The sequence below is a fragment of the Coptis chinensis genome, chromosome 7 (assembly GCF_015680905.1).
Source record: "Coptis chinensis isolate HL-2020 chromosome 7, ASM1568090v1, whole genome shotgun sequence".
Classification (NCBI taxonomy): Eukaryota; Viridiplantae; Streptophyta; class Magnoliopsida; order Ranunculales; family Ranunculaceae; genus Coptis; species Coptis chinensis.
Genome location: NC_141462.1, coordinates 26,729,385 through 26,755,132, shown reverse-complemented (window position 1 = coordinate 26,755,132; position 25,748 = coordinate 26,729,385). Strand labels below are relative to the sequence as shown.

At 34.5% G+C, this 25,748-nt stretch overlaps 2 protein-coding genes and 1 long non-coding RNA gene across 3 annotated transcripts; all 3 read right to left on the bottom strand.

Moving 5' to 3' along the window:
• Positions 1-3,683: 3,683 nt before the first annotated feature.
• On the bottom strand, positions 3,684-5,749 carry LOC147486864 (uncharacterized). Its single transcript, XR_015202585.1, has 5 exons — positions 5,631-5,749; positions 5,026-5,095; positions 4,855-4,910; positions 4,049-4,105; positions 3,684-3,966 (listed from the first exon to the last, which is right to left on the bottom strand). It is a non-coding gene; the product is annotated as an uncharacterized LOC147486864 (long non-coding RNA).
• Positions 5,750-6,880: 1,131 nt separating this feature from the next.
• LOC147486863 (uncharacterized) lies at positions 6,881-20,115 on the bottom strand. Its single transcript, XM_086573877.1, has 6 exons — positions 19,926-20,115; positions 17,071-17,343; positions 16,833-16,886; positions 16,229-16,453; positions 16,121-16,183; positions 6,881-7,020 (listed from the first exon to the last, which is right to left on the bottom strand). The coding sequence occupies exons 1-6, from the start codon at positions 20,113-20,115 to the stop codon at positions 6,881-6,883; spliced, it is 945 nt and encodes a 314-aa protein (XP_086430003.1).
• A 27-nt stretch (positions 20,116-20,142) lies between these two features.
• On the bottom strand, positions 20,143-20,721 carry LOC147486862 (protein FAR1-RELATED SEQUENCE 5-like). Its single transcript, XM_086573876.1, has one exon. The coding sequence runs from the start codon at positions 20,719-20,721 to the stop codon at positions 20,143-20,145; it is 579 nt and encodes a 192-aa protein (XP_086430002.1).
• Between the last annotated feature and the right edge of the window lie 5,027 nt (positions 20,722-25,748).

The following is a 25,748-nucleotide window of genomic DNA, read 5'->3' as shown; positions in this document are numbered from 1 at the left end:
ACCCTTACCTGTTACATTTACTTTTTACATAACGTGTTCCTAGAAAAGAATGGACACGGAAAGTAAAGGATGGGGTGCTGGAGACACGTGGTCAAAGGAGCGACGGGGGAATAAGACTAGGGGGGAAGAACCTTAAAAAACACAACATCCCCCCTGGACCCGTTACTAAATAACCATCCACGTGCCTGTAAGCCAACCCTTCTTTAGATTAAATTCACTGAATATGATCCAGAACCAACATCATTTTTCTTATCTAATCCTTTGAATCTTATGCTTAGAATTGCAAAAAATATAAAACAAGGATTGTGTAACTCCATCCAATCTTCATATTCAATACACCAAACACAAAGAGAAGCACAACATTCCAAGGGCAAGAAAAGAAGAAGTTAACATCTAAAGTGAAAAGAAGCCTGTCCATGAACTAGTCAAGTTTTTGCAAGTTATTCGTAGGATCTTAGGTGCATTTCACATTTTCACAACATAGTAGTTTTGAAGAGTGGGTCTTTTGATATTGAAGAGCTATTTTGATAAGCCGAGTGGTGCTTTGGATTTTGTTAGATTGAGTGTTAAAGGAACCTTACGCATTAAGTTGGTACAATGGATCATAGAACAAGAAGAACTTTGGTGGAAGGAAAGGATAGAGATTATCTATGGTCTCTTTCACAAGGAAACAGCAGATCAAAACCTATGCCATCTAGCTATTTTAGCTTTGAATCATTGTTCTTACTTGTTTGTCTTGCTGCTTCTTTATTGCTTCTTCCGCTTATCTTGCCACCATTGCCTCCACCACCCTTGATGCTGCTATTACTTCCTATAAGTATACTACTTGTGTTAATGATACTGGCTTTTATGCCATGGAATGTACGAAACTTCACGTCTACCTACTTGTAAATTGTTTATCAGAGATCCATTTATATTTCTTCGTTCATTAGTATTCTTGAATTGCTCGAAGGAAGAGCAAATTGTTTCGAATTTTGATTCTCCAAATTTATAAAATTAACTTCCATGATTAACATCTCTTTTTGATAATCTCGAAAATTATAAGTATCTGTAATGTTTAATTTCGGAATGCATGACAAAATATATTCAATTAACATTCACTCAAAATTCACGTTCACTCAAAATTAATGTGGGTTATGTTACGGTCCAGTTTGAGCCTAATGGGCTTCATAGGTCCGGAGAGGTGAATGGGAAGAATGGTACGGACATAAAAGAGGTGAATGGGAAGAAGTTGGGATTTAGAGCACACATAAAAGAGGTGAATGGGAAGAAGTCCGGATTCGGAGCACACATAAATTATAGAGCATCCAGTTTGAGCCTAATGGGCTTCATAGGTCAGGAGAGGTGAATGGGAAGAAGTCCAGGGATTCGGAGCACACATAAATTATAGAGCAGAGGATATTGAATAAAGGAGAATATTGAATAAAGGAGAAGGCGGTGGACAGGTGTGCAACATAGTAGATCGAGAACACATGGATGTAGCTGAGTAGATGGATGAACAAAAGATCAAAGGACACGTGAATGTAGCTGAGTAGATGGATGAACGAAAGATCAAGGGTCAAGCGTGAATAGCGGGGAACCTAGTATAAATAAAGGAGATAAACTTAATTAGAAGAGAGGAAAAAATCACAAAAGAAGGTAGATAAATTAGGTCATAACAGGTTACATTTTGTCGTTTGGTATATAAGATCAAGATGGGTAGAAAAATTGACATATCGTTCTCAATTTGCCTTTGGAGAAGCTATAAGTAATTTGCAAGGTTGTAAGCTTTTTTCTTTATTTGCTAGATAAGATGGATTTTGTATTATTACTATAAAAGATTGTTTACCAGGGGCGGCTCAAGGCAATCGGGGCCTACTACACCATAACAGGCTATTTGCAACGGCAAAAAACCGTTGCTAATAATTTTCGCAACGCTTTTTAAGTGTTGCAAATATAGCGTGAGTAAAGTGTTGGAAATATTAAGCAAATAAGCGTTGCAAATAGAAATTTCCAACGGTTATTAACCGTTGCAAACAGAAATTTTCAACGCTTTTTTATAACTTTCATACACAAATTTAAAATCTTTGCAACGGTTTTTTATTTCACAAACGCTTTTTAAGCGTTAGTAATTTGTTAAAAATATACCAACGGTTCTTAACCGTTGCAAAGTTGTTAGTGAATTTTTTAAAAAAAAAATTTTAAAATCGTTTGTAACGGTTATAAACCGTTGCTGATGGGTTGCTGATAAAAAAAAAAAAAAAAAAAAAAAAAATATATTTTGTAGCGAGACCAGCTAAACCTACAATAAACATATATTACTATGTGCCCGTATTCATAGCCACGCTCACACACATATACAATATGGTGTATCACACTCTAACAAATAGAAAGTCATGTCAAACTAAAGAAATTACTAAACTGATCAAGAATTTTCAATAACCTTCAAGGAACAAAAGCTGATCCCACAGAGACCATTACTCTAGATAGATTCCCATATTATGTGAAGATATAATACAATTTCTTCATATACAAAAGTGGTGTTAAATTACCAAAATCAGCCAGGAGATTTGATTCGCTCGAGAGTACATGCTTGAGATTGAGACCTTGAGTTCTCGAAATTCTTAGATCCGTGCTTTCCTGACGAGGAACTATCGAGCTTTTGAACGAGAGAAACACCAATCTGTTCTTTGTGTAGTTTATTCCTATCGATGCTCTTTTGTCCAATTCAAACCTATTACAAGACAAGGAACAAACCGAGTAATGTTGGCATGAACCTAAAAAGGCGATAATTTGCATATAAGCCCGATATGTGAAGCAAATATAAAGGTTCCAAAATCTTACAACTGCCTACATTAAAATGGAAAGCATGTTTGTCAAATTAAGGGGCGTTCCATGGTCATTAACAATAAGAAGTGCTTGCGGGACCATTTACGAAATAAAAAGTGATGGTCGAATTACACTACTTATTTATCAACAAAAAGAGAAGGGAAAGGAAAACTACTTTCACCATTGTACCGAGCTGAAAAATCTCTTTTTAGTCCCATATGTTTTTTCTTTGTACCTTACAAAATATATTGAGTTTTACATTGAAGAGGTCGGAAATTCAAAAGAGCTGATTTTTGTATGACTTTCCTACTATGGAGATAATGTTCATCAAGTACATGTTGGCAATCCATTAGTTACTATAACCTCGTAAATACAAATCAAGTTTTTGGAGTATGGCCATTTTTATTTTTACTTTTATTTTTTCATTCTAGTTTTAAACTTTCCACACTTGTATAGCATTACTAATATCTTTGAAGTGCGAGGATTGGTGAGATTTTAATGTCTAACAACTTATACATATATAGTAAAGTTTCCAATGTTCAATGCAATATAGCAAAACAAGTAATTAATTAAACAAATTCAAGTACAACTTGCTTACCAATGCCGCACACTCTTCTTCTCGCAAGGCCGGCCCAACCGCTAAAGATGCAATCCAAGGTCGCTTTGTGCTTTGTCAAAATTCAGTTCATCACATAAAGTCACAAATACTAAGCATGCTCAGCATACACGAATTTGAATTTCACCATAGCTACTCACCTCATTAGTAGAGTTAACCACAACATCAACTTCAAGGTTCCAAGGATTTCCCATACAAATATATCTTGAATTAACATCATGGTCAAATATAGGCATCCCGCCGGTAGTGGTCAGTAGCCACACTCCTATACATATTCCTAATCCAAAAATCCTATATCTTCGATACCCAACTCTTTTTACACAGCCACAAATCTCAATTCTACTCCAAACTCCAAAAACTAACTAAAACAATCCACACCAAAACTTTATTACACTCACTTTTCAAATCAAAACCCCATATTACATAAATTTAAATCCAAAGACCTGAAGCGATAACCACTTGGCTATACTTTCGTTGAATTGCGCTGAATGCCAAAGACCTGAATCGAGAAAGAGTATGACAGTCCTATCGCCAACCCAAACCTGTAAAGTATAATTCAATCAGAGAAACTCCAACATTAAAGCAATACATTGAATATAGTTTGGCAGAATATTTGTTCAGAACCTCAAAATCACACCTTAAATTAATTCCATTTTGTCCTTCGCTTCAACACCAAGCGAACTGTTCATATTTGAAAGAAGTAAGAAAAAGTAGCTAAACTAATCAAAACCCTATACAACTATACATCTTAGTTGACAAATATGACAAGATGGCCTCCTTATTCAAACAATAAGGGTCACGATAACTTCTCATAAGTCATATCAAAGACTCCATACACATGTGACACCATTGCCTTAGCGAATACCTAATGAGAGAATATTACATTAATGATGTATACACCTAGGCCTTTTCTTTTCAGAAACAATGTTAAATTCCTAAGAAAGAGTTTGGAAAAAATGATTTGGGAGAAAATGGCAAAATTTTGCCTTAGCCTACAGTTCAAACAAGACACTATAAAGCTCATTTACAAACATAATTTCGCATATGGTAATATAATGATCACATGGAAATCTACTAAACAAACGATGGTGGAGAATCTCAAACACTCTACTACATAAAACAGGCCATTAATGCCTATGTCTCGGATCTATTATTCGTCATACCAAACAACGTGAAGCATTCATTCAATAAGCTCCTAGTGTCGTTTACAATTAATGACCTCTTCTTACTCCTAAAAGTGAATCAATTGTTAAAACTTATAAACATGAATTCAGTGCATGTGCCTGTGACAAACATTACTGACTGTTAATTTCATTGTTTATATAGACAAGCCAAACAAGTATCCAAAACAAGTAGACAAGTTGTACTTTCTACTAAACATGGGAAGTTATCAAAACAGGAATTTGATAATAAGGTAGCAAGAAACTTACTTGCTCATCTGTTATTTTGCACAGCGGTGACCTTCCCCCGATATTGAGCTAACAATCTAATTAGAAACAAAAAAAAATTAACAAATAATGAGCTAATAATCTAATTAGATTACTCGAAAATCAGTATATGCAAATAAGAAAGTTAAAAAGTAAAGATTTGGAAAAACTTACCCCAAAACTCAAACGACAATATTCCATACTCCTCGAAGGTTTAGGGGAGAGTCTAATGCTCGAAGCACACCTGAGTACGGGAGAATTAAAAGGAGTTGGACACTTGGAAAACTGACGACGGGACTGGCTTGATGGACTAGGATTGAAAATTACACAAGGTGTATAACTAAGCAGGCCTTGGGTATCAAGTTTCGGTGAAAACAACCTGATATTCTTGAAGGTTTCATATTCAAGGAGGTTCAAAAAATATTAGATGAAAAATATATCACAGGTTAATTTCTGATTTATTCCTTTCTCCCACTATTTTTGGTTGTAGATGCATAAAAGGTGCGTGTAACAGTCTATATGCATTCATTACCATTTCATACATTGATCACACTAGTTATTCAGTTCTATATCGAGGATAAAAAAAACAGTTACCATAATGAGTTGATTAGAAGGGACAGGTTTTAGACTGTTCACATTTAAACATTGAGTGATTGAGATAATATTAAACAGTATGAAAATCCAAGGACTACCTGCTAGTATGCTACCATTTTATTCATAGTAGTAGGTATAGGAACAAATGAAGAATATCGTAAATTCGTAATATATTAAAATATAACCTGAGCTCTGTGGAGAAGAATATCCAAGTCAAACCCAGATATGTTGTGCCCAACAAGGACATCACTGTCCAATTTGTGTAATTCAAGCATCAGGCGATTCAACAAGGCTCTTTCACTGCAAAATAGTTAACTAAAAAATTGTGAAATTGATTTGCAAGAGGATGATGGTAAATTTTTCCAGAAAAACTGTTAAGACGTTCTCTTAGAAAGATGAAATGGAACAATATCACATCGTAAACAAAGTTTACACTTTTCAACACCAAGTATATTCAAACTAGCCTTTAAATTTCTATCATCGAACCTCTTTATTGAAACCCATTGGAAAGATGCCTCCTTCAAGCTTTCTTATAACAGATAAAATGGCTAAGTGCTCCAAGTCTATTCAACTCAGGATGCCAACATAGGAGTGTCAATCTGGAAAGCAGAAAAAAGGACAGATCGGCATTATTTCCATCATTGCTTGTTCCTCAGGAAAAATTTAACACTACTAACAAAAACCTTGGTTATAAAGCTCCATCAAACAAAAGATATTCTCCAAGTCCAAAAGTCATGTTAATTCCTAGGCTTAAGAACTTGCAAATTTTTTAGGCCTTAATTAAAAGTTCACATCAATTTTCATGTCCAAGTAGTGTTGTCTCATTAATACAACTCCATGAACAGCAATCTCATGAATGAAAAAAAAATACTGCTATTAGCTTGAGCAGAACATGAATGCTGTGATATTACAGTTATTGGAACTAGACTCACATAGAAAATGCACCAATAACAAATAACAGAACTAATGATCTTTATTCAAAAAATTAGATGATTGAACTCACGGAGAAAACTTCTTGTAAGCTATAAACGACCATTTTTATATCGCCCGGTTTCTAGTTTTGAAAAACTACTCCCTAGTGGCGTCCTCGATATTGGTAAACCAAAGCCACAGATTGTATAATGGAAATCAGTTGGCATCCTCTTGATATTGGGTTTGTTAAAGCCAAAACAGATAAAGTGCCTAAGTAAAAATATCATGACTCTTGGCATCCAAGAAGCTTGGCATTGACACCAGGCACAATCCTGTTCTCTGCCTTCCATCTAACATAATTAGTGCGAGAGAACTTGGTGAAACCCCATCCACGTACGTCCTCCTAACTTAATATGGGTTTGGGAAGGCAAGACAAGACATATCCTCTGTTCATATTCTTAGTCTAGACATAATTAAATTAACAAATTATTACCTGAGATGCATTTCCAAGCCCTGAAGATTGTCACTTAAGGTCTGCAACTTCATCCTCAAGTATCTTGCGAGCCTTGTCTGCTTCATCAAGTCTTGCCATGATCGCCTCATAACCTGACTCACTACTTTCACACGCTCTCTTCTTTCTTTGAGCAATATCCTTATAAGGAGCTGAAATATTAGATTCAGTTACCATAATGAGTTGATTAGAAAGGACAGGTTTTAGACTGTTCACATTTAAACATTGAGTGATTGAGATAATATTAAACAAGCATCTAAAAATCCAAGGACTACCTGCTAGTATGCTACCATTTTGTTCATAGTAGTAGGTATAGGAACAAATGAAGAGTCCAAATTAACAATGCCAACAGCCAATAGGACAGTAAGTACATTACATACAAGGGTATGGCATAGAAGCCTCTGCAGATTGCGGCCACAAGCGGTGACTATGCCACCAAAATCAACAAACAACAAACAAGGTCATAAAAGTGCCAATAGCTAAGGAAAAGATAAACAAAAGATATTGACTTACCTAGTTAATCATATACAGATGCAAACGAGCAACTAGTTACTTCATGTTCCATAGGACCAATGAAGCCGGATAACAACGAGGTATGATATGATAAAAACATTGTTGACCACGATTTCAAGAGAGAAAGAGAGTTGTACAAGTAGAAGAGAGTACACGCGGTTCAATAAAATATTATGTACATACAATTCAACTAAAAAAAAACAATCAAAATTTTAAACCAAAACAAAGTTTAATTTTGTGATAAAAATCTCAGTTGGTAGTAAATAAATATCGTGAAAAAGGAAAGCCTACTACTTTGATTTGCACCAACCAAATCAAATATTTCCCATGCCCCTCCCTCAGTTTGTTCTCTTCGAAGAAAATTATGAGGGTAGAAAATAGATTATAGAAGCTTCCTGCTATCTCATGAAAATTTACCACAACAAACTGAGTTGTGCACCATGGATTTTCTCTCGTGCAAAAAAGAAAACATAATTTTGATAGAAATGTATGCGTTATATATTTATCCCACCAAGGACAACACCAACAACAAAACCCCTCTTTTATTGCTAACTGCCCCAAGTAAGAAGTAAACACCAGCCAAGCCACGCATTCATTCAATCAAACACATAAAGAGCAAGACAAGCTATTTAGAGAACAACCAACAAACTACAGTGAATCATCACAAATAAATCTTAGTAGAACATTTATTGCAAGTTTGACTAAGAAAAACAAGTACATATATTTATGCTACAAATCAGTATTTAGTATAGAAAAATATAAATGTAAAATCATGGTCACTCCGGAACTGATGAAACTAAAAGGAACATAATTTGCATACACATATCACTTGGTGCACAAAACAAAAACAGAAAGAAAACAAATAGAAAAATAACAAAAAGGAAGTTGCAAGCAAAATGAAGATACACACCGTAAACTTCTCAAGCTCCTTTACAACACATTTATAAAATCCAATTGCAAGGGGTTTTTTTTTTTTTTTTTTCCATTTTGCATAGCAAACATTAACATTGCAATTCAATTCAAATATGTATGTGTATAGATATATATATTACGATAACTACATTCCATTAAATTATTGTAAAAATCTCAAATGATAAGACCACATGCCTAATAAAACTATTAAAGATCAAATAAGATAATAATAAAACATTGATGAAGCCATACCAAATCCAACCATGGTTTCCTTCCAGAGAAATCGGTAACATCTTTGCAGTTCAAACAAACACATTTCAACTCTCAATTATCTAGAAATGAACTGAACAGAATTAAATGACCTAATACTTACAATGAAGGTGTCATTAAACGATGCATAAATATGGGCCACGCCAAAAACATACTCCCCATCTCGTACAACATCCAAGGCTTGTCACATCTCAAACTTAATTGGCAAGAAGTCTACTAAGATTTACTCAGAGGAGTAGGAGTGTGATGACAAACATAGATCAAACACCAGAAATTTCAAAGTATAAACTCGAAATTCTTACAAGATGAGAATGAAGAAAATCGAAAAAGGAATCAGAAGATCTTGTGAAGCACGAAACGAGAAGAACACAACCTGATCTCTTAAAGTTTAAAATTTATAGTCATTCAAGTATACAGAGAATAGAATTAAAACAACAATGTCACTAAATACATAAACAAAAAAAAACATAGTCTTTTCCAAACAATCTATTAAACCAAGAAAGATTTAACAAGTAGACATAGCGAATATGAGAAAAGGAAAGGAAATTATAACGAACAAAAACATACGATTGTGAAGATAGCTTACATAATTTCTTCATTGAAGTTTCTGGTTACTTGACAAACTCTCTTAACAAATGCTTGTTCAAACGATACAAAACAAAACCACAAATATTTCTTCAAGAATGCATAAATTTAAAAACAAAAAAACAAATGACTAGAAATGGGATTGGGATTAATTTGAAGAGCGAGAACGAGAGTGGGCTGCAAAAGTTTGGTTGCACACACACTGATCTCTTAAAGTTTGGGTTCGAATTGTAGAAGAAAGTTTAAGCCTACGGTTTGGAGTTGGTGGAGTGTGTGTGGGCAGAGAGAGAGAGAGGGAGGAGACTGGAGAGTGTAGCAGCGGTGAGAGAGAGAGGAGAGAGAAAGTAAAGTTATGTTTTATATTTCTAATTTGTAACACTTCTCAAACGCTTTTTAAGCGTTAGCAATTAATTTCTGAAATTCACCGAAATAAAGTAATGCTTTACAACATTGCTAACGCTTATAGAGCGTTGGTAACTTGCCAACGCTCTATAAGCATTGCAAAGCAAAAAATGTGCGTGTTGCAAATATCTTATTATGGTGTAGTGGCCCTAAGCAAAAGTTCCAATAAAATTGGTACATCTTAAATTGATCATAACTGTTGAATTCTATGTTAGTGGTGATGCTAGGAGAGTTATGACATTGATATAGTATAGAAACTAAGAAGAAGAACAGAGAAGATTAGAGATTGATTAGGGTTAGAAAGTTCTTGTATTTGAGATAATGTTCTCTACCCAGAGTTACATACTTATACTAAACTAAAACATGCATGATAATAGAAACTACTAGATATGGATGTCCACACTTATAAAAACACATGATTTTTCATATTGGACATATTCTAATACGAACATATTCTAACACTCCCCCTCAAGCTGTAATTACGCAGACTATGTAAATTACAGCTTGGATTACAAAAAACAAAAGATAAGAATATTGCTCCCCCTTTCGCATAGAACTGTCTTTAGTTGAAGAACTCGAACAACTGTTGAGACGTTCTGGAGGTGAAACTGTCGGTGTAGGCAATGACCTAACCTGAATACTGAAGGTGTACCACAGTCACAAACTGAAATCATAACACCGGCTTAGTGGCGTGCTGCTTGGCTACTACTCAGTCCATTCGTTGTTATGGCTGTCATAATATAAATTTAAAACAATAGCACTGACTTGATGTGCGCTTATTGGCTGCTACTATCAATATCACTATTAATGTTAACAAAATACTATTATGGGTACTCCTGAATATTGAATATTGAATACTGGTGTAGTTATAACTTGACTGCTACTTGAATCATGATGAGTGCAGTTTAGGGTTGACTGCTACCTGAAACATACTTGTAGTTAAGGCTTGACTACTACCTGAAATATACTTGCAGTTTAGGCGTGACTACTACCTGAAACATACTTGCAGTTTAGGCTTGATTGCTATCTGAATACTGAAGACTGCAGTTTAGGCTTGACTACTACCTGAATACTGAAGACTGCAGTTTAGGCTTGACTGCTACCTGAATACTGAAGACTGCAGTGGATATGCCTTGTCATGAAGAGTTCGTCAAGGCATGCCAGAATATGGAGACATGAGTACTCTTTCTCATACGTCTCCATATTTTTCTTCCCTCATATACTACTGAATGTCTTCATATCTCCCTATTCCCCCTCTCAAGTTAAAATATACAAGGCTGAGTAGGAACATACAAAGACTTGTCTATTCCAACTTGAACTTGAAAAAGAGAAAACCAAATACCAACTTATACAACCAACCAATGCCCACTTCAAAAAACAATACTTCATATTCCAATACAAAAAAAAATTCTAACAGAACATGCATCAAACAATACTCACTATATAGGGTGGAAGGTGGGTCACACCTTTTTATGACTGCGAACTTCTAGAACAGTGGAAGATGGAAAAAATAATTTCTCGTGAGATAGAGGTCATGTGCCCCTATAATACTTCAAACAAACAACTTGATCATGTTCTAGAAACTGAGACAGAAGACGACATCAATACCAACTGCATGGAAGCTAGAAACCCAAACATCTATAACGGCATACAAACAATATTACCCCTCTAATCCTGGATGAGAGTGCAAACTACCTTCCAAAGGCTTGATACTTCAAAAATCTTGAAAATTGATGTGTGGAGGCATGGGTGCGGGCGCGCTCTTAGCAAGACCAATTTTGAGCGCACACGCACCCTCAGTACTAGTTGTTTCGCGAAAGTTTTTTTTTCTTTCACGGCATGGGAGCATGCGCCCTTTGGGCCTGGCTATACTTGAGCGTGTGCGTGCCCTCTTCACTGGAAAAACGAATCAGTACATAGAAAACTTACTTCTTTTTCACGGCATGGGCGCATAGTAGCGCGTAAACTTAGACTTTTCTTGCGTCTTGGCGTCTTGTCCAATACTAACTTCAGAGACTGCGAGATACAGAGAGGTTGTACCCCTCTTACAATACTAAGACAAAGAGATTCTGGAAAAAGGAGACTGCAGAAGCGAAACAATACTAAGAAACCAATACTGAGAAACTTCGGATATCTCTCCTAGCTTTATTCAAACAAACTTTAAATACCAGGGGAATCTTGAAAACTTACTTCGAACTATAGAAAATAATGAGATGAGAGATTTCGGAACTTAGAATACTTAAACATGTCGACGAACAGTACCGTGAACAGTGTTGGTGAACAGTGCCTGTGAACAGTACTAGTGAATAGTGTCGGTGAACAGTAAATCCTTCCCGAGAAAGATTGAAACTTTAATTAAGATATAAGAACTTCTTCTTGTGAGAAATCATTCTTCTTCTTGAAACTTGACTTGAATACTATACTGAAAAACTTAAAGAAACTTGTTTTTTTTTTTTTTTTTTTTCCTCTCCTAGCATACCACTGAATCTCGCTCTGATACCATGTTGAATTCTATGTTAGTGGTGATGCTAGGAGAGTTGTGACATTGATATATTAGAGAAACCAAGAAGAAGAACAGAGAAGACTAGAGATTGATTAGGGTTAGAGAGTTCTTGTATTTGAGATAATGTTCTCTACCCAGAGTTACATACTTATACTAAACTATAACATGATAATAAAAACTATTAGATATGGATGTCCACACTTATAGAAATATAGGACTTTCTATATTAGACATATTCTAATACTGACATATTCTAACAATAACCTTTTCTTTTTTCTTTTTTGAATAGTCTCCTCACAATTTTTTTTTTTTTTTTTTTTTTTTAATTGAATTTTATTGATAAAAAAAACATAAATACAAAGTGAAGTAGAAACATATAGGAGTGTTGTGAGGGAGATCCTCACAGAAAGAGAGATCCAAGACAAGACACTATAAATACATGAGGAAGACTGGAAAGATAAAAAATGTCCTATACTTAGAACACCGTAGCAGATCATGACCAAACAACAAGGTCACAAACTTGAAATTTCAATAAATTTATTTAACAAAGAATTACACAAGATAGAGAAAGAGAGAGAGAAGAAGAAGAAGAAGAAGAATTATTCTGCACCAAATTATAGAAAAAACCAAATAAGACCAAAGAATGATAGAGATAAGATTGAAGTATTGGTTTCAATGCCTCATATTTGATAATTTGTCATGGGGCGATAAAAAAGTTTAATTAGTTATAGAGGCGTGTCTGTTTATTTATTAGAAAAGACGAAAACGCGAGGGAAACAAAGGGGTTTAATGCAATTTTCTAATTTCTAATTTTCCAATGTAAAAATATTTATCTAACCGATTAAAATAAATAAAAAATAATAGTGAGTTTTTTTCCCGCAATAAAACAATAATAGAGTGTAAGTGGGCTAAAATATATTGGGGACCTTAGGCTGTGGGGCTTAAGCGACCCCTTGAAATCTATTAATTATACTCTTGTTCCACTTCCACATATGGAGGAGTTGGTAGTGACGGTTCATGAGAACCATAACCATAAATAAGAAGCTATCATCATGTTGTTCTAACCATGGACCAAAATATCGCCGATATATCCGATACATCGCCGATATATATCGGTATTTTGGTACACCGACATCGATATTTTCGATATATATCTACCGAATATAGAACCCTTTTTTTCCCGATATATATCAGAATTTTCGATATGAAATTTTATATCGCCGATATAATCGATATTTCCGATATAATCGATATATATCGGTTGACTTTTTGACTATTTTAAAATATAAATCTGATATATATATCCGATATTTTAGATATATTTCCGATATTTCCGATATATCCAATATTTCCGATATTTTAAATAGTTTGGACTGGTTACCAAAAAAATGGATATATCCGAAATATCCGATATATCCGATATATATCGGTTTTTGGGTACACCGATATATTCATCGATATTGATATTTTGAGCCTTGGTTCTAACCATGTCATATGTTAATAAGTCCCTTGTGCGAAAGTTCATCATCAATTATAAGTCTCCTTATGCTCATCAATAATAAAGTTCAAAGTTTCCCTTGCTCCAACAAATTGACTTTTAAACGATCTATAATTTCTTAGTTGATCAATCTTTTAGCACGTCGTTTTGTTAGTTTTAATTATCGTCTTGAACTGTTCAAAGGGCCTGGTTAACAAATAGTTTCTTTTTCTAGTTTAATTCTCTAAATGTATTCAAACAGTCTTTATTAACCTTACGATTAGTGTTGATATCCGTTTGGCGAGTTCATCAAGACTAGATGGACACAATATCCAGCATATATTCTAGCCTATCATTCTTCTTTTTGCCTTTTAGAGGATGGCGTATACTATATGTTTGCAGTATATAAAAAAAAATTGGCAATTGGAATGGCAGATTGATCATTGGCGGCAAATATATTTTTCTATGAACTTTATTTTGTAATTAAACTAGCAAAGATTGCAACATACAATTACAACTTCCAATGACGGTAAGATTTACATCACGAATTTTCTTTTTTCAATACCAAAATATGAACCTTCTGAATCCTAAGCATAAAAGAATATATAGTGTCTAGATGTATGGAGTAAGGGATATGAAAACTAAAATTTAAATTAAATTATTAGACTAGAACATAAGAAAGAGCAAGAAAGGGAATGACTGAATGAGTAAGCGAGAAACGGATCTGCTAACCTGAAATCCAAGACTTCCGTAGGAAACAAAAATGTTGGCTCTTCCTCCCACATCACCCTAAAATAATCTAAGGTTTGTAGACACAAATGAAAACATTCCAATTGCTAGACTATTAAACTCATCACACCTAATATCTACACAAATGAAAACATTATGGTTGGGAAGTTAACATAAATATCGGAATATACTCAAAAAAATTTAGTGGTATGTTTGTTTGTTTTTTTTTTTTTTTTTTTTTTTTGTTTTGTTTTTTTTTTTTTTTTTTTTTTTAAGTGGAAATTTTATTGATAACGAGTACTACAAATAATTAGGACAAGCGTGCAACAAGCTGCACTACAAGTCCTTTCTGAATAGCAAATTCTATCTTTTTAAAAACAAACTCGTTAGAACCAGTTGTACATAACGTTACTGTCCATGACTTTCTGAAGTCTCTTGAGGAGCTCAACAAACTGTTGTTCTAAGAACCCAAAAGTGTCGAAATTGAACATAATAAAACAAAGTTGATTCCCTACAAGCTTTCTCATGCTTCTCCATTTTTCCTGTCGTTGCTTTCTTAGTTACTTCTCCCACCTCAAAGTCACCATTCCCTAACCCTACTAATGGAAAAACTCTAGTTACATCAACATATGCATGTTTTTCCTAAGACCAACTGTAAATCAAGACATCTGCATGTCGTAGTGTTGATCTGCCCTCATTCGGATCAATGAGAAAGTTAACAGAAGTCTCTTTCTTCACTTGTACCCCAGCCCTCCAAAATGCATCACACAAAATATCTCTAGCTAACATGATCATGTCGGTATTTAAAACTGGAAAAATGTCTACAATGTGTTGCATGGTTCCTAAAGGCATCTAATATTCTCTTTTTGCATACAAGGCAAAGACCACCCTCAGAGTACAGAAGAATCATAAGACGGTACCAGATAATGGCATTATACTCCATCTGAGACATACGTTGTCTAAGTCCCTCCATTGGAATAACAAGTAGAAAATCTTTTGCATGTTTCGAATGCAAGCATCCAATGATTGCTTTTTGGCGAGCAAATAACTCAAACTCCCTCTCAAGACTAGTAACACAACAATCTTACAGTAGAAAGCTTATACCAAAACGTATTGTGGTTTAGAGGGGACGGTAACATTCACAACCAGAGAATCAAGGTCAAAATTGGGAAGACAAAGATGCAATACACGGGTAGCATCATCAAGGATCTCACCCATGGACCACAATTCTTAAGAATGTGGTTATGAAGCTCTAAAGTCTGAAAACGGTAGGCCACAAAAACAAAAGCCGAGACATCAGAGGCACAATAGATACCTAACCCACCAAGGCGTAATGGAAGCGTCGCTAAACGCCACTGCAAATCACCAAAGCCAAGACCATCATAAACTATAATACCCTGAAGAACACGGCGAAGATGCCGATCAAAAGTCTTAGCTGCCTCCCTAAAAAAAGATGGTGGACAAGTACGAACTATTTTTTTTGGGTTAGTGGAAATTGTATAATTAACTGTATGAAAAGAAAAATAAAAGGCATTACAACTTTGTTGTAGTCTCTTCATTCTACTTAGTCTTAGAGACCAAACAGAGAAGGAGACTACCCATTTCTAAATCTAAAATAACTCAAATGGTGGTCCTCCATAGAGAAATGGAGGCCTCCCAACAAAAGTTTCCATGACTCCTGGACCTAAAGTGATGTAGAATAGAGCTTATGTTTATTGTCTAATTATTTTTAGTAGATCCAAGTTTACTTAAAACAAGTTATTTTCGTTTTTATTTTTTAAGTCTAATTTAGAAGCGTCTAGAAGTTTAGTTTGTGAGTTCTAGTAGTCTTAGAAGGTTACTATTATATAGAGAACTTCACCTTGGTTGTTCCTACAAGCCACCTCTAAACCAGCTGGTCCTAGGTTACCCTTTGCAGCTACATCTGTGTTAAGTTTGAGAAAGCTCAAAGTAGGAGGAAATCACTTACATTGTTTAATCGTCATGCACTTAGTATCGGAACACACATCAATGATATAATTCTCAAGCTGATCTAGTAATTCCATCTGATCTATCTCTGAACAATCATCGGGATAAAGTCCAGCAAAACGGATCAACTTTTGCTTATCAAAAGCAACAAACGACTCACTAGGATCAATACATGCCATATAAAGAAGTAATTCTGTGTTAGCTTCATTAAACCGGTTGTTTAACTCTTGGAATTGCAAATGAATACAGTGATATATAGAATAATCTAACACAATAGTAATGTAAATTGGTGATTCTTTCTGCTCTTCGTTGAGACCTCCCTCGAGCCACATACCTCTCTTCCATGTTTGGAACAACCACATCATATTTGGTACATAATGAAGAAACTTAAGTCAGGAGACTATCTCACCTATCATTTCTTATCGTCTGTTAGTGTACCTTTATTTGTTATTTTAACAAGAGTTATGGCATTGACAATGTCTTGGTCTTCACGTTGCAAAGCCTTTGACAAATCATTGCTAATTCCTAGTATCGTGCTTTCATCAAATGCAAATTGAATATGAATTCAAAAGACTGCACTAAACTCAATAATCCATATGCCTCACCTCTTTGTTCCGAGCTTGAACCATCTTCCGCTACATTATCAAACACATCAACTACTGAACCATAAGTGTTTATCATGCCAAGAAGTGTATAATAGTGCGAGCACCATCGAGTGTCACCAGATCGCTTAAGACTAATCTCTTGATTCAAGCCTTTGCCACTTGAAATTTCTCTACTTTGTAATTGAGGTTGTAACAACTCTAACCTTCATTGCTTTTCGTAGCATATCTTGTCACTTACATGATGCTCCAACAATATTTACCATATTATAGAGAACACTAAAAAGGTTAGCGATTGACTCATAGTTATTTGCAACTGATACAAGGGCTAACTGAAGCTGATGAGCAAAACAATGAACATAAAATGCAGACTCATTCTCCTTCATTATAAGTGCTTTTAAGGCATGCAAATCACCTTGCATATTGTTGGCCTCATCATACCACTGTCCACGCAGTCTAGATATACTCAACCCATGCTTTGAGAACAACTCATCGATTGCATTTTTAAGTGTTACTGCACTACACAACTAAAAAAAATCTCTCAATCTTGCAACCTTTCTTGTTGACATAATGCAAAACAACTGTCATTTGCTCCGTAATTGATATATCACATGTTTCATTAACTAAAATAGCAAACAATGAATTTCCATAATCCTTTAGAATAGCATTTGTAGTTTTCACAGTAGTTGCATTCACAATACCTTTTTGGATATCAGGAGAGGCTAATTTTCGATTTTTAGAAGCATTATCAAGAACATTCTTAATGACTTGTTATATGATCTTTCAGAAATCGTATAAGTTCAAGAAAATGTCTTTATTAATTGACTCCTCTGATTCATTATGGCCACAAAAAGCTAAACCTTGTCTCAAAAGAACCTAATGCAATAAGTTATTACAGTTAGATGTATTCGATAATTCTTTTGAACTTGGTCAGATTGTCTATCAAGAAATGTTTCAATATACTACTATTGATTTAGCAAAACATGTACTGCCCTGTGCTGAACACAAAAACGTTAAGACTAAATATCAATGATAAATCACTAACAATAATCCTAACAATCAATGTGTTTAAATCAATTTCCTACTCTCAATATAATATTGCAATATAACAAGAATTAAGATTCGTTTCACTCTTAATAAGCAGGAACAATATGAATTCAACGAGGATTAATTCAAAGAGAAAATGATGTGAGAGCAATGATTTGTTGAGATGATTTTATTCTACGTACTAATGAAAAGTAATGAGCTTAAATTAAACTAATAAGCAATTGATAGAAAAATCGAATTGAAATTATATGAGGAGAATGTAAAAAAGGTTCTAATTCGGCCACCTATGTAAAAATCATTCATGAATAACTAGTTTCCGTATTAAAAATCTATTCTTTATCATGTTACACAATGATGCACAATAAATATTCAATCTTTTGACATCCTCAATTATTCTAAGTTATCTCTAATAAAAAAAAAAAAAAAACTAGTATGAGAAATTTAATACTTCTACAAATCTCTTTGATGGAATTTCTAAACTCTAGTCTAGTTATTAAGAATTATATCTCTATATATAATTTCAAAAGAACTAAACTTTAAAGCACAATAATATATGAAACTAATTAAAACAGAGAACAATCCTCATATATGCTTCATTTGAACCTCCTCTATTAGGAGATTTAACCTAGTTTCATCGGATTTAACAACACATAACAATAACAATAAGTCATGATTGAAAAGAAATAAGCTTGATTAATAAAAATGGTGTTTTAATGGAGTTTGGAGGCGACAAACATAAACCCTAATTAATTAAACTAATGGGGAAGAAGATCTTCTAGGCTTTTTCCTTAATTCTTTTTATATTACCAAGGATTAGGTTACAATTTTTGTGCATGGGCTTGGGAGCACAACTTTGGGCCACCAAATTAAGTTCAAATCCAAAATAATTAAATCCAAAAGGTCCAAACTGTAGAGTTTTACTATTGTGCTCTTTTTGTCGACTTTTACTATTCTAAATGGGTTGAGGCTTGGATTATTAGAAATTTATTTTCAAGTTAGTTGTTATGATATAAAATAGGCCTCAATCAGAGCTCTGAGTCCAAAGATATGCCCGTTTGAAGTTATGTTAATGTTTTAGTGGTTTTCCATTTGGGTTGACTTTCGTTTGACTCCGTTGACTTGCTTTTTTAAGGCTTTTCTTTCATAAATCTTGACATTTATCCATGTTTTTCATCTAACAATCAATTTAGTTTCTTTTAACGCACAATTGACATCATTTCAACACTTATTCAACTCCAAAGCCTGAAAAAACTATAATTTTGAGTGCTTATCACCCTGTAAACAATATTATGAGCACTATTTGGTCCTCCAACATGTTTTTTTAATTTTGTTTTTCTTTCCCAGCCAATTAGCAAACCCTTTGTGAGAAAAAAATATTTTCACTTACTTGTGCGCCCTGATAAGGTTTAAAGAGATAACAATATAGACAAAACATGGCTTCCTTGTGAATATTATATTCCAACCAACTAAACTCCCCATACCACTATTTCTGAAAGCGTCGAATTCTCTTACCTATTGTTGTTGGAGGAAAAGTACGATTAGGCTGGCAAGCATAAGCAAATATGTTCTTCTTACCGAGTCACGATCGTTAGAATGACAATCTGAAATCTTGTTCCTCAATCCAAGGTCTCCCGAAAGACTAGACAAGTCAAGTTCTTCATGATTTTTATGTTGAACCCACTTTGACGTAGGTTGTTCAACACCACCATCCTTACTTTCTTAGTGACTTCGCTTTGAGGAGGATCCTACTTTAACACTAGCAACATTATTATTTGTGTTACTAGTTGGTTGAGTGGGCAACAACTTTTCTCTGATCAAATATTTTAACATAGTTATTTAAACAATTAAAATAAATAACCACCAATCCACAAGACTGGAGAAGTCAAGAATGTGTGTGTGTGTGTGTGTGTATTTTTTGATATATACATTTCTTTGTTTAGGTTTATGTGTTTTTTCGATTATGGGTTGGTTTTTGGGTTTGGGTGATTGTCTGCATATGATGGTTGACTCCAATAAAAGGGGCAAAAGGCATAGAGTATGCATTCGTACGATATGCAGTATCAAAAGAGACAATATCCATGAAATACTTATACTGCACTCTACACCTCCCATCAACCCAGAAAAAGTTTACTGCAATCTCATTTTGATCTAGATCAATAACATAGTATAACTGGGGATTCTCGGTGCTCTTCAGCATAAAATATCTATGCATGGCAGTTACATCACCTTCTTTAGGCATCTTTCTAGACAAAACATAATCATGGTTCTAGCAATCCTTCTCTGTAAACCCAAGTTCTTCCCCACTAAAAACAGTTGCAACTTTTCCGACAGCTAAACCATTTTCACCAAAAATCTCAATTAACCTCTTCGCTGCTTTAGGCATATTTTCATTCGATCTCATGCAATTTCTCTTTGCTGGACTAACCGAACCATGGTTATGTTCATTTTCAGCGCAACTTACATAGTATATCGCTTCGTGTTTTCTTTTCATAATACGTATTCTAGCAGGGCAACTACACCTAACAGTGTTAGTATTTCTAGAAACACCCACTTCTCCCACTTCTCTATTGTTGTTATGGACCCCTTCACGTGTGCAAACCATTAAACAACCCGTAGCAAAATCCACACCTTTTTTCCTATCCGTCGACCGAACAAGAGTCTCAAATCCCTCTTGTAGACCATACTGTTTGTAGTAAGTATTTGCGTCATCAACACTACTAAAAACCATACCTACAAACGGAGCAACTAGTTTATGTGTTTCTCTATCCGAGGATTTATTTGAAGAAGACCCAACAACTACGTCTTCGTCGATACTGATTGTTACATTTTCTGTTGTTGACTCCATTTCTTCCAATTTTGGGTTTGAGTTCTCAATTTGGAGAAGAGAGAAGGCAACTCTAGCTAGATTTTCTGTTTGAATATTTCGGTGTTTAGGTAGTTTGAATTTTTCGGTTTGAATTTGGAAGTGATTTGGAGCAAATTGTATCAATGTTTGATTTTGTATAGCTCCCACAAGGGGTATTTTTCGAGCTCTATTAAAATTCCACGTCATCAACTTAATAGTTAACTCAAAACGGGAAACTCTTTTCTTTTTAGAATCCAACTTCAAATGGGAATTTCCTTTCATTTTAAAACCAAAACTCAAATAGTAGCATAAAAACTCTTTATTTCCAAATTAAAATAGTATCCCTCCCCAATTAAAAAACCACGGTTTTTTAAAACATAATTAAAATAATTTGTTAAGAAAATAAAGCGGGTTTTTAAGACTTGATTAAAACAATTTGTTAGGAAATTAAAATAGGTTAGTGACGAAAACAGAAATCACGATTTGTTATGATTGTTGAGCAAATTTTTAAAAGAGTCGGTGCGCATGCACGGGTCTACTTTCTAGTATATATATATAGTTTTTGGGGTATCCGATATAGAAATATTCAATATATCTCCACCGAATATTGTAGTTTTTTTTTGCCAATATATATCGCATTTTCCTATATATGTATATTTATATTAGTTACATATATGATATTTTCGATATATATTGTTTGACTTCATTTGATTTTTTAACTGATGTTTTCGATATCGGCAATATATAGCGATACAAAATGATATTTTGACTGATTCACCAAAAAGATAAATATCTTCGATATATCAATTTGTACCGATATATATCGTTTTTTTTGGGAGGGGTTCAATCATTGAAATATTGGGGCCTCCCTAGAAATTAGGGTCTTTTGACCCAAATCAACTTAAAGAAATAAACCTCAAAATCACTTTTTTCATCTCCAAATAATCACTTTCATGAACTATTACATCTGAGTAGAACGCTATTGCCATAACAGCTTTTGAGATGGAATTACACAAATTAATGTTTTACACTAGTATTGAGCACATGGCATATCTATGCCACATTAGTTTGCACTGACCAATTTTATCATAAAAAAGAAAAGAAAAAAATATTTAATATTTTTTTACTTCTAAAATACAACAATTATTATATTAGAATGATGTAAAAACAATATCTTGTAATTTAAAATGCAAAATAGGGATAAAATTGTCCACATAGTTTGTATTAATGGAGAGAACTCAATCAAAAAATTGGCCCACGCTATTACTAGTATTTAGCTTACTCTCTTGTAATTTAAGATAGAAACTAGAGACAAAACCATTCGAAGTGATGGGAACGGATTTGTCATGCCCAAATGGCTCACTTGCCGGCTGCACTATAGGGTAGAATAGATATTGAGCAGGTATATGGAACTATAGAAGTATGTTTATTTCATTACAGTTTACAGAAAAATCAGAAGAGAAGGACAAGTTTAAACAGAAATAAATATTCCGAGTTTAAAGTTGAAACAGAAGCATTATGCATCCATGATATCTCTTTTCAGTTGCCGTTGCATGTGGCCATGTGGGGAATGATTTTGTATACGTAGTACAATAGCAACAGTTGCAATGAATGCATGGGTAGTGGACCTAAATAAAAACAGAAACGCAGTCATCCTCAATCATCCATCAACATAAATAAAGAAGAATAATAATTAAGGAAGTGAAACAGAGAAGCAGGGCATTATCATCTGTCCTTAACCACCACTCTGATCCAATCCGTCGGAAGGTAGCACAAATTTAGCAACTCAAAATCTCCAATGCAGCAATGGCGTCCCAGCGGGCCACCCTCACAATACTTTTGGTGTCAGCATCACTTGGATTCCCTGTTCCTCAGAAATGTGCTTATTTCTTCGTTCTTTGGGCCTCAAGTGTAACTTCAAGTCGTGAGACCCCGTATCCATGTCTAGGGGTGAGCATTAAAACTGGCAAACCGAAAAAACCAACTGAACCGAACCGAGCATTTTCGGTCATTTTTTCTATTGATGTTTGTTTGGTGCGGTTTGGATAAATTATAAATCTACCTCTTCGGTTCGGTTCTCTGTTAGAAACCGAATAAAACGGCCGGACCGAACCATTGTATAAGGGAGGTTAAAAAATTTAAACGTTTAACCATTAGATGATAAATTCAGTCTTTAGTATTTAGATAATATTAACCATTTGTGGTATGTAATTATGTTAGGCCATAAAAGGATCTAGGACATTTTCAGTTATCAGTTTAGGTTAGTTAGCGAGTAAAGTTACTTTTAGAGTTACCAAAAAAGAGAGGGTAAGAGCATCTTTAGGAGAGACACTTTCCCAACATCAAACACAAAATTTTCAACAATTTGATGTTTTTTCATCTTCAGGAGAGTCACATGTTGATGAAAACACTAAAAAAATACCAAACCAAACACCAAATCAGCCAAAATTTGGTTCCAGCTTTAATGTTGTATCAAATCTCTCACGTGATTTTGGAAAAACCGCGCGATTTTTCTAACGACACTGTATGGGCTTCGGCTGCTAAGTGGGCTTCTATGGTGTGGTTTTGAGAACACCGCGTGATTTTCCCAAAACCGCATGCTCTCAATGAAGAAACGGATAAAAAACAGCTATATCTTTCTAACACTATAAATTGAAACACTCACACAATAGTTTTACACTCACTTCTTTTCTCTACTCTCTACTCTCTACTTTCTACTCTTAAAACAACAATAGCTACTGAAGAATCAAAAACAAAATCTAGAGGGGCCTCATGGATACAAGAAGAAGATATTGCTCTCACCAATAGTTGGCTACAAGTTAGTCAAGATGGTGTAGTAGGAAATGAGCAAAAGTCAAACGATTTTTGGAGTAGGATTCTAAATGCATTTCATGCAAATCTAGGAAGAATAACCGTACACAACTTGACGGGCATGAAACACCGTTGGGCTCTCATTCAAGCTAATATCAACAAGTTCTATGCTATTCTTTCTAAGATTCAAGCATCTCCTCCAAGTGACTATAATGACAATATGATTGTAAGTATTTAATTTTTATTTGTTATTTTGATTCACAAATATATTTTTCAATTCTAATTTAGTTTTTTCTTAATTGGTAGGTTGAGGAAGCAATAAGTGCATATGGGATGCATAATAGGGTTTGGAAGTGGATGCAATAATATAATATGGTGAAAGACTCACCCAAATGGAAGAGGCTACAGTTGAGAAATGATTTGCGACCCACCAAAAAATCAAAGTCAAACAGTGGGGAAGGAGGTTCATCAGTTCCAATATCAACTACGACAACTCAACCAATGAATTATAATCCACACCAAGTTGATGGGCTTGAGGATAGATATGTTGGAAAGAAAGAAGAAAAGAGAAGAATGCAGAAAGAGAAAGAAAAAGGTGATTCTAAAGTGGAGGAATCTGCTAAGAAACTTGATGATTTTATGCTGGAACTTTCTAAAACCACCAAAGAAAGTTATAATTTGAAAGCTCAAAGACAATTGAAGAAAGATGAGATGGAATCCGAAAAACTTCAATTGAAGAAAAGTACGTTGGATTGGAAGCTCCAAATCCAAAAATAAAAACTTCAATTGAAGAAAGATGCGCTCCGAGTTCGAGAAGATGAAAATGATGTTAAAATACTAGGAATGAAATTAGAAGGATTACCCGAAGATGAGCTCAAAATTTGGCAACTCAAAAAGGCAGAAATTTTATAAAAAATGAAGAATCGACTTGGCAATATCACTAGTAGTAGTCAAAGTAGTGCATAGTCTAAATTTGAGTTTGTATGTCTTTTAATTTGAGTATTTTAATTTGTCTTTTAATTTATGACGTACTTTAATTTGAGTTTGTATTTTGATTTTAATTAGAATGTACTTTAATTGAATATTTTCTTTTAATTTGAGTTAAGTTACCTTAATTTAAAGTTGATACTTTTGATCGTTCTAAAAAAAATTCGACAGAGTCTATTTTGTATTTTCAAATATATATATATATATATATATTTTTGGGTAAGGTTAAATGTATTAAAGTAAAAAAAAAAAAAAAAAAAGTATAGAGGGTATTTAGAGTTGCAACATGCTGCACACTCTAAGGTCAAGCCATTTCAAGCATCTACTACTCCAACTAGATTTGAAATAGTTTACATTTCATATACACAAATCCTTTCATAAAACCATAAATACATAGAAATAAACTTATAACACAAATACATAAAAATTGAAACGATAAATAAACACAAAGTCCAAATGAAGTGCAAATAGAAATATAAATCAAATCTGACCACACCGCCCACGCCTACTCCACAAATGCTCGACCAAGTCATTCTTCAATCTATCATGAACAACTTTTGAACGAACCCTCTCGACGCCAGATGTCCAACGAGATAGAACAAAGTGGTGTTGATCTTCAGATGCACCTTCTTTACATGGCACTTCATACTCAGGAATATACTGCGGGGTATCCGTTCCACGTTCATTTTCCACAATCATATTGTGTAAAATGATGCAAGCCCTCATAACAGTAGTCATGGTCTCCAAATACCATAACCACAGTTTCGCTAAAATAGCTCAACGCGACTTCAATATACCAAACGCCCGCTCTATGTCTTTTCTAGCAGCTTCTTGCTTCTTTGCAAAATATTTGTCTTGTGCAACTGTTAGTTTAGCAATCGTTTGAATCAAGGTGGCATAATTAGGATAAATACCGTCAGCCAAGTAATAGCCCATATCATAATGATGACCATTCACAGTGTAGTTACAAGAAATAGCTTCATCATTGACTATATCATCAAATATTGGTGAGCGGTCAAGCATATTCAGATCATTGTGAGAACCCGCCATTCCAAAAAAAGCATGTCAAATCCACGTGTCACGAGAAGCAACCGCCTCCAAAATCACTGTTGGTTTATGCACATGGCCAGTGTGAGACCCTTGCCATGCGGATGAGCAATTCTTCCATTGACAGTGCATGCAATCAATGCTTCCTAGCATTCCAGGCCATCCGCGTTCCTCAGACTCTT

What these genes read in the sequence shown, in the direction of transcription:
- LOC147486862 (XM_086573876.1), bottom strand. Translation starts at nt 20,721, where the DNA reads ATGGAGTCAACAACAGAAAATGTAACAATCAGTATCGACGAAGACGTA.
- LOC147486863 (XM_086573877.1), bottom strand. Translation starts at nt 20,115, where the DNA reads ATGCCTAAAGAAGGTGATGTAACTGCCATGCATAGATATTTTATGCTG. An exon ending in CTCTTTTGATACTGCATATC is followed by an intron (nt 17,344 to 19,925) that starts GTACGAATGCAT and finishes TGTGTAGTGCAG; the next exon opens with TAACACTTAAAAATGCAATC. An exon ending in AAATATTGTTGGAGCATCAT is followed by an intron (nt 16,887 to 17,070) that starts GTAAGTGACAAG and finishes CTTATGGTTCAG; the next exon opens with TAGTTGATGTGTTTGATAAT.